Genomic DNA, 9,815 nt, shown 5'->3' with positions numbered 1-9,815 from the left:
TTTCTTTTTCGGGGTAAGGTTTCACTCGGTAGCTCACCTGGACTTTGGCATTGTAGCCCAGGCTAGCCTCTCCTCAGCCTCCCGAGTACTAGATTCTAGGTCGGAGCCTCCACTCCTTCGCTGTTACTGCTTTCTGCATGGAACCCCTCTGTCTCAGGCAGCCTCACCGTGTTTACAGCCTGCCAGGCGGGAAGGTGTGTGTATTCAGGGGTTTGACCCACCGCCATCTCTCCTGAGGACTCCGGACCGTAGCAGACACAGGAGCCCACACAGGCCCCGGTTGTAGGGGGCAGGCACCCTGTCCCCACTTCCAAGTCAGGAACGGAAGCTCAAGGGTGACCTGCATGATAAGTTGACTGGCCACTGTGCTTTTACTAAGAGTGGACAGTTGCCAGGGGAGCTTTGGGGTGGGGTGGGGGGACAGTGACACAGAGTGGCTCACTCCTGGAGTGAGCGTCTGATACGATTTTTGTCCCATTGCAGTTCTTTCCCCTGAAATACACAAGCCAAAAACCAAAACAACACACACTAACTAAAATCAAAACCCGACAGTGTGCCATCTCTTAGCCTCCTCCTACCCACAGAAGGGTCTCATTCTGTCGCCCAGCTTGGCCAGTATTTCCTACACAGTTGGGACTTGGACATTCTAAAGACACATTCCATGCCTCGTTTATGTCCGACTAGAGTATTCACATTGGAAAGACCCGTTTTTCCATGAGTTTGTGCCCTTCCTGTCTCTGGGTCGAAGTCCATGAAGAAGCCAGTAGCCGGGGAGCTCTGTTAAGGAGTGGGGTACAAGATGTCTCTGCCTTCCAGAAGGCGGCCCTGATGGGGGAGGGGGATGCTGTTTATAGAGACACTGGGCCCCCATATATATGCGTGGAAGCATGTGTACACACCCATGCCCATACCCCATCCCTGCCCACACTGTACAGCGAGGCAGTGGTGGGTTTACTTTGCAAACAAGGACAAAGTGGAGTCCTGTCCCGGGCAGTTCTCTGGGAGATTGCTGGGTTTGTGCTGTTCTGGTTGCTCACAGTTTGGTTTTACAGTGGCAGGGGCCCCATCATCTCACATCTCCATCTGACAGCTGTCCTGTCCCCTGTGCTGATGAGGTGGTTTGGATACCATGTGCCATCCACCTGCCCTTAGTGACCTGCACATTCGGCTCAACCGGTGTGTGCACACCACTCCGCCCTGTCTGTTGCCTGCTGCTTTTCATGCATAGGGCTGAGAAAAACCAGTGGGCGTGTTGGTGCCTTGCCCCCTGACCCCAGGCAGACATTCTGAAATGGCATCCCCTCCAGCGAGGAACTCATCGAACACTGGATGACGCTTGGAAACAGCAGCGTGAGAAACCGGATTCTGGGATAAGCATGGGCAGGCACTGCTGGCCTGTGTACCTACCTACAATGCAAACATGCCTGACTCTCACCAGGGCCCATCCTTTCTGACTTGAATGTCCCATGTCTCCACAGATACTTACATCTTTCTAATAAGAGCTCACTGTTGGCACCCAAGCACTAAGGAATCTTAGGGGGCGGGGAATCTAAGTGCCAGGGTGCCCATCCCTTGGGGTGTTGGTGGGTGGTGGGAAAAGGAAGTTTGAGTCCACGTCCGGTTGAGCTCCTCACAAAGGGAATCGCTGGACAGAGGATACATGATGCGTGGAACTGTTACGGAATTCAAGTTCAGAACTGAATGTATGTTATGTACAGTTATTTTTATGTAACTCAGACCTTATGTTTGCTATCATAATGAGAAGATTGTATGTAAGGCTCCTTGGAGGAGAGCACGCTTCCATTTTGTTAGGCTTGTTTGGGGTCATGAAGTGCTTTATTGACACAGTGGTGTGGGTACAACTCGCTACACTCCTGAGGCCAATTTGGTCGTGATGGATTTTTTTAAGGCAAAAAAAACCTACCGGTTGGGGTTCACCTCCCTCCCTCTAATCTGGTCTTTTTGTACCCACTGCTCCATTGAGCTGGGAATGTGGTATGGCCAAGGGTCTTGGGACATAGTGACCAAGGAGCCCTCCTGGACCATTCTGTTACATGTACTGAATGGCTGACGAAAGAGCCCGGGGGAGAGGAAAGATCATATCCAGACAATTCTCAGGGCGCTGGAATGTCCAGCAGGGCCAGGAAGCAAGATTTAGGAAGACATATGTGGACTAATTTATTGACAAGGGTTACCTTTGTGTTCCTTGCCAAGCTTTTTGAGTTTGGGACTTTTTTCCCATTTGAAAAATTATAATATATATATGTATTTAAGATATTTCCTGCTTCGTTTGTGCCTTGCAGCCTCAATGGGTTAAGGATACTGATGAGGGTTGGTTTATTATCAAACCTGAATAGTCGTGGTTTCTCCGGGACAATTTGTTTTCCTTCTACTGAACATGGAGCCATTATTAAAAGAGTTATGTGTGGTTTTTTTCATTATGTAAATTGTATATATTTTTTTGCTTGTTTGAGGTTCTATTTTTCTAATAGTCTTGCATTTTCTTATAATGGTGACATTAGGTTAAGACTGATGCTAACTGTAAATCAAGCTGGTCTCTGCTGGATTCCCGTGGTTTAATTATATTTTATTTTAAGGCCAAGTGCAGGTGTCATCCATTGCCTTTTCTTAAAAATGTGAAACTTATGTTTCCCCTTGTTGCTGAATACATTGTACACTGGCAAACCACCCCCCCCATAAATCTGTGTCATAAAATCAAAGCTGTTTTGTGGTACATTATCTCATGCTTCTGCAGATGCTAATAAATCCTGTCTGGCTTCCACACACACTGTGTGGTCTCAGGTGTGCTGGAAGCTCTTGGCTCCAGAGTGTGTTGCTGTCTGAAGAGTCAAGGGCTAGCCTGGCTGCTTCAGAGTCTTTCTGCTGCATCGCCCACAGCTGGCGCCTTTACTACTGTGGCCTCGATTTTTCTAGAAGCCATTTGAGGAAGGCTTTAGGCCTGTCCCTCTAGACTTTGCTGTCTACTTCACCCCTCCAGACTCACCTGGATGTAGGGTTCCAGCAGCCATCACCAGCCATCCATCTTAAGTCTCAGCAAAAACCCCCTCAGTCTACAGACACCAGAGGCTTGCCCTGGCTGCCACACACACACACCATCTTAGAGGAAACAAAGGTGTGTCATTTTAATTGGACATGTTAAATACGTGAGCCAGAGGGGCCTTTTGATTGATGGATTTCAATACTTTGACAGCTGGACCTTGGTAGTCAGCCTCAGGAGGAGGGATTGGCCAAATAAGGGAACAGACCTTGGTGGCTAGCTTCAGGAATGTAATCTAATGGTTTTCAGCAAGGCAGAGGGAATGGGGGAGAAGGTCAAGGCCTGCCAAAGCCATGCTCGAGTGGGCTAGTGTCCCTTCATTGAGCAGCAGACCCCTGAGCTCGGGCAGTGTGAAAACAATGGTGGGCAGTGTTGGGGAATACAGGACACCTCTATGTTGTGCAGTTACTGTTAGATGCAGCTTACAGGGGAGCAAGAATCAGTCCAGCCCCATCTCACAAAAGTCACCCAGAGAATACCCCATGCGCCCTGGAACTGAGAAATAGGCACAGGTATGTTTTGGTCCTGAAGTTCATTAAGAAGGAAGCTGTGAGCCAGGTGTGATGGTGTATGCCTTTAATCCCAGCACCTGGGAGGCATCCCCTCCCAACCCCCCCCCCCCCCACACACACACACACATACACACAAACAAGAGGCTACCACTTCTGGCCAGCTTGAATTGGGCTAAATGCAATGTGGGCCCTAATTCCTGCAGCTTCCCAGTGCCATCTAGTGGATGACATTGGGTGCTATGCTCATAGCCTTTAAAGGCTTGCAGAGGCATCAGCAATTTTCAAAAAACCCTTTCCATTGTGGGGTGGGGGCGGGGGAGACGTCCTGTGAAGCAAACTTACCCTCGCCCTGTTTGGTTATGAAAACACTTGCAGAGAGTCATATCTGTCCCCTTGTGGCTCAGTATTCTAGGATTTGAAGAGTCTATGACCCCGTAGCCCAGGGAGCTGTCCTGTCGTTCAGCTGCATCTGCCACCTGCCAACTCCACAGACCTGGGCAGATATGCGGCTGCAGTGAGGAGGATTGGAAATGACCGCTGTAGCCTGGCAGCTCCTGCTCAGAGGGAGCCCCCTCACTTCGCTGAGTTAAGCTCGCCCACCAGGCTAGAAATATAGTCTCAACAGGCATGTGGACACATGCACAGTTGATGCAGACCCCAGAGTGGACAGGCTCTGGACCTGATCAGCATGCATGAGAGCTCAGAGAGTCAGAAGACCACAGTTGTCCACTGGTACCATTCACTAATGCAGCAGCTGCTTTGAGAACGACCTTCAACCATCGGGAAGGTTCCATCCCATACCTGGGTTCCTACTTGACCCGATACGAGTCTCCCACACAGGTGAGCTGGGATCGTCAAGGCTCCTTGGTTCAGAAAAGGTGATGAGGGGTTGGAGTCCCAAGTCTCCTCTGCCCGCAGTGAACCAGCCATGGGGCAGAGCACAGCTGCCCACAGCTGGTACCGCTCCCATTTCTTGAACCTGCCAGGGGCTGAGTTACCACCCAGCCCTTTTATAAATGCAGGTGCTGGTATCACCCATGTCTACCACACAGGGTGGAGAAGAGGACGATGAACAGTAGCTACTAAAATGTCAGGGACATGCTACTCCCTGGAGAAACTAAGAGTTTAAGATATAGTGACAAGTTGGGCATTAATCATTAGGTTTCTCTCTGTGATTTGGGAAGCAGGGCTGGCCTGCAGGGGATCTTGGGGGCTTCATCATGGGGCCAGGAAGCGCCATGAACATAGGGGCGGCTAGTCAGGTACTGTTTACAAGAGCGGACTTGTGGTCTTCCTGCCATTCCCACACACCCCACCAAAATGAATACAGGGAACTGGAAAATTTGGGTCTCCCTTGTGACCCCCAAGCAATGCCAGGCACCTGTGGGACACTCTAGGGTCAGGCCAGGCTGGAGAAACTGGCCATAATCCAGAGTGGAAGGCTGGTGAGATGGGAAACGTGGCTGATTTCAGATTGTAATGAGCAAAGCTGCATCTTGGCCACTTGTGGGGGTTTGAAGGAGAATAAACACATGGGGTCATCTGTTTGAACGCTTGGCTCCAAGGTGGAGGGTTGTCGGGCAGGCACACAGCTTTGGACCTGCTGAGTCTGGGAGCAGAGTCAACCCAGCCCACACAGAGGTGGTTATCCAAACAGCTTTGCTTCCCTGTCTGGCATCTCAAGCCCGAATGGGACATGTCTCCAGTTACACATATCACACAGATATCATGGAAAATCCCTCAGGTTCGTTTTAATAAGCATTAGAGTTCAACACAAATATGGAACACGGAAACTGCAGGGGCAGGAAAAAGAACATTGTGCCCCTTCAACTAATCCCAGAGTACCAGACCCCAAGCCCCCAACCCATCCTGACATCACCAGAACCTGGTCCCAGCCTATGGCAAGTGAGTGGGAACGGGCCAGCAGGACCTCCTGACTCCATGAACCTAGCACTTTGGCAGGTCTGTCTGTGGCAAGAGGGGAGGACGCAGTGTCCCAGCCTGGGGATGAGGACAGATAGACTCCCACGCAGAGAGGTCCTGGTTACCGCAGCGTGGAGACAGGAGGATCATAGGAGAGGCACAGCAGCTGGGCCACCTGGGTCTCAGGACTCAAGTGGGGCACCATACGTGAGAGGTGTCTGTGATGGAGAAACACAGCCCGGGCCATGGGGAAATTTGTTCAAGTGCCCAAGGTCAAGGCTGGTTAGGGCAAAGCTCTTGTCCACCTAACGAGGGTACACAGATCTAACATTGTTACCACTTTGACCACAACAGCCTAACGTACTGTACCACACTCTCTACTCACATCCAAGTCTGTATTGCTGAGTACCTGCCATCAGCAGGGACCGCTGTGGAGTCGGGTCCTAGATCGGAGCGCTAAGCGGCCACCAAACTTACGTCTGTAGGTTGTGCCTGCTAAAAGAACAAAGAACTGTGCGTTGAACTGATGTGGCATGAGCTACTCTTACGGGAATGCCCAACTCAGTATCCCGGTATCATGCAGAGCTAAAGGAAAAAGACCTGTTTCTTTAATGTGTAACTACTGTGTAAGTCTCCAGAATGGGCAAGACCTGTGGAGGTTGGTTATAGTCAGATGCACCTGAGACCAGGAAGCCCAGCTTGGCCACAGGTGGGATGTAGAGCACATTTGCCTCAGTGTTAGCCATGTGTGTCCTTGGGCAAGCTGACACCATGGCTCTTCTCATCTTGGGCATGCTCAAAGACAGGCCCATGCTTAGGAAGTGAAGGGTCTTTGTCATATACAGGAAACAAAGGTATCATTATCACCACTGTATTGACTGATAAAACTACTTCTCTTCTGTGGGTCATGCTTCTACTCTTCCATAGCACTACATGAATACTTTTCATGTTCTAACTCTACCATCTTGGACACGAAGACCAGTTCAGCAGCCGCTGGCTGCTGGCTGGCTGTTAAACTGGCCTCCCTTATTTGGGAGAGCCTCCAGGGCTAAGATGGGACCACAGCCAGGCGCAGCCCTAGTGACCCTCCATCAAAAAGGATGATCTAGCACCTTTAGAACTGGCTTCCCACCCCACCTCACCCCACCCCACCCCCCAGACAGAAAGGTTGGTTTCTGGAAGCCCTGACTAGAACCCCTGAGCCATCTTGATGTGTGGTGATGGGGTTGAGTCAAAGAATTAAACTGAAAATGGGGGGTGGGGTGGGGGCGCAACAACAGGCAGACACGTCCTTATTCTGTGCCGGGTTGAACGTGGCCCCTACGTTCAGCACTCTTCCTTCAGGAGGATGGGCCACGCACAGTATCGCTTTTCTCCAAGCTCATGCTCACCCTCACTACAAAGGTCACACTCCTCCATGTCTTCCTGAGGATGCAATAATAGCATGATGATGATGGACTCCAAGACGCTATTTAGAGGGGAAAAGAGCTAAACTGGTGTTGTCAAAACTATAATGAATCACTAAGGGGAAAAACACTGGCCAAAACACTGGACCCCTCAGTGTTTCCCCCGCTACATTTCATCCTTTCAGCATGGGAGGATTCATAATTAAATCCTGCAGTGGGGTAGCAGGGACCCCACCTAATGTGGACTAAGAAGCTACTTGCTCCAAAGGCAGTTACCATCTACACATCGCTGGTGTTTGTGTTAAGCAGGGTACCACTCAGTGGCAGAGAGACATGCTTCTATCTTTTGTTTTTCTGTTTTTTTTTTCTTTCTCTATTTTGGGTAGAAATATTTCCAGGAAACTAGGTAGAAATGCATTTTCATTTCCCAATAATTCTTAGGCACAACTTAGAAAACTGCTGACCGTCACTAAAATATGTCAGCGCATTATGTTATAAAAAAACGCAATTCAGAATCGCCACATGTGTATCCCCACATGTCTGAATATACCCACGCAGTAGTACGGGAGGGTTTTGTGTATTCCAAACGGAGCTGTGTGTAACGGACCTAACTTCTGCTGTGAAAGTTCATCTCTCAAGAACAATTGGAGCGGTTTCTCTCTTGCCTGTAACTAGTTTCTCTCTTGCCTCTAACTACACTAAAACGTTTTTAGACACCGGACTCTGCTGCTCACACCTTTCTACGTGCCAACACCAGGACGGTCTCACACAGGGGTCAGAGAGGACGCTGCCTAAGATGCGGATGCAGCTACCGGGCATGCGCACAGGACGGCCACCAGCACCTGGCCAGCACTCCGTCCGATGGACAGAAGCCTGAGCTCCTGCGGGTGGCGAAGCGATGTCATCTAGGTGTGGTGCTGACTCTGGCTGGAGAGGAGGGTCCAGAGGAAGAGCCTCTGTACACCGGGGATGTTGGAGACAATTTAATCGGGCTGGTTGGATCCCCAGTTTGGAGCTTCCAAAGTAGTTCTTCATTGGTTCGGCTCAGTCTCTTCTTTTCCTGGGTCTCCTTCTCCACGTATTCCTGGAGGTTAGCATTTTCCTCCGACAGTTGTCTGCACGGAGAAGAATGATGGTCAGGCCTACTGATGATACTCAAAGCAGGCTGGAGGGCAGAGGACAAGAGGCCCTCACAGCTCACAGGTGTCTGCTGGCTTGGGAGGTGCTTGTGTGCTTAGAGCAAAGAGTAGAGGCTGGAGTAGAAAGGAGGGAGATGGTAGGCACTATGGGCATGCTGCTGGAGGCCCTTATAGAGATGGAAATTGCCCACGACTATGTCAGGGTACTGACTGACAACTGCCAATCATCTGGGAATATCTTGCCATTACCTCCTGCCCTGGGTCCACGCCTCTGTGACCGAAGTCATTAGCTCTGCTGTAGAGCTCCCTGTCTGCTGGACCATAAGCTTAGAGAGCACGCTCAAGGCTCTGTTATGTTCTTGGCTGGCATTCAGCATGGCACCCAGGAAACAGATGCCTACTCATTGTTTGCTGATAAAGGGGGAAGAAAAGCCAGTTGTACATGTGTGTGTGTGTGGGGGGGGGAGTGATGTTATGATGCTTAAGTTGCTGACTTTGTTGCATGTTTTTAATATTATTTTTTACTTCGTATGTATAGTGGTTTTACTTGCATGCATGTCTGAGAACCACTTGTATTCAGTGCCTTTGGAGGCTAGAAGAGGGTGTTGGATCCCCTGGAACTAGAGGTACAGATAGTTGTGAGCTGCCATGTGGGTACCAGGAATCAAACTTGGGTCCTCTTGAAGAGTAGCCAGTGCCGTTGACCACTGAATCACCTGTCTAGCCCATTTTGTCTTTTTAAAAATGACAGCCTCTTCAAGGAACTAACAGGAAGTACAAATACATTTTACAACCGGATGGGCTAAAGTCCAGAAGCCATACTCTGGGCCAACGCTTGCACTCGCTGTCTGAGGAAGGTGGCTGGGTATGTGTGGGCATGTAGTGAGTGTGTAAGCATGCAAGTGTGAGTGTATGAGTGTAGGTATGAGCATGTGTGTGCACGTGTACACAGGAGTGTGTGTGCATGAGCTTGTGTGTGCATACATCGGATGATACATCATGGCTGCATGAGGAGACTGGTCCAGCTGAGTGGGCAAGGCCCGGATCTCACTTGTGTTGTGGAATAATCTTTTTATACACTGTGAAGATGTGTCTTTACCAAGGCCCTTCTGATTGATTTAATAAAGAGCTGAATGGCCAATAGCTAGGCAGGAAGAGGTTAGGCGGGACTTTCGGGCAGAGAGAGAGGAAGAGGAGATGAATCTAGGTGTGAGAAAGACACCAGAGGACACGAAGAGGAGACTGGAAGTGCAAGATGGAGGAAAGGTAAAGAGCCACGAGGCAAAAATGTAGATTAATATAAAGGGGTTGATTTAAGTTATAAAGCTAGTGGGACAAGCCTAAGTTATAGGCCAAGATTTCATAATTAATAATAAGTCTCTGTGTCATTTTTTTTTTTTTTGTATGTGTGGGAAGCTGGCTCCACTGGACAGAAAAAGACTCGTTACACGCTAGGGTGACCTAGCCTTGCCGAACGAGACAACCTGCACCTGGCCTCCAAGCCCTGTTTCTACCCGACTCTGAGCTGGGGTCAAGGGTGACTCCTGTTCCTTCTTTGGATGCAGACTGCTGAGAGAAGAACCTGTAGGGAGAAGCTGACCTGAGCCTCTGGACTCTTGGGGTTGTTACCCAGCCATGGTTCTCTTTAGCCTGGGGACACCCTGCTGATGCCCCTCTCCCAATCTCCAGGAAGCAATCACAGCACATGCTGTGGGGTCCCTGCTGCCCATGTTTGGGGGCTGCACTCTCTTGTCCTAGGGAATGGGGCAGGGTGTGA

General features: G+C 50.0%; 1 protein-coding gene across 2 annotated transcripts in view; it reads right to left on the bottom strand.

Annotated features, from left to right (window-relative positions):
* Positions 1–6,659: 6,659 nt before the first annotated feature.
* Positions 6,660–9,815, bottom strand: part of Mtus2 (microtubule associated scaffold protein 2) — a 245,831-nt gene continuing 242,675 nt past the window's right edge. For both annotated transcript variants that reach the window (XM_059249359.1, XM_059249360.1), the window contains one exon: positions 6,660–8,014. In XM_059249359.1, coding sequence (XP_059105342.1) covers positions 7,801–8,014 — 214 coding nt within the window. In that variant the 3' untranslated portion in view covers positions 6,660–7,800. The remainder of the gene's footprint in view (positions 8,015–9,815) is intronic.

The sequence above is a fragment of the Peromyscus eremicus genome, chromosome 23 (assembly GCF_949786415.1).
Source record: "Peromyscus eremicus chromosome 23, PerEre_H2_v1, whole genome shotgun sequence".
Classification (NCBI taxonomy): Eukaryota; Metazoa; Chordata; class Mammalia; order Rodentia; family Cricetidae; genus Peromyscus; species Peromyscus eremicus.
The sequence above is the reverse complement of the archived record's forward strand: the minus strand, read 5'-3'. Positions and strand labels throughout refer to the sequence as shown.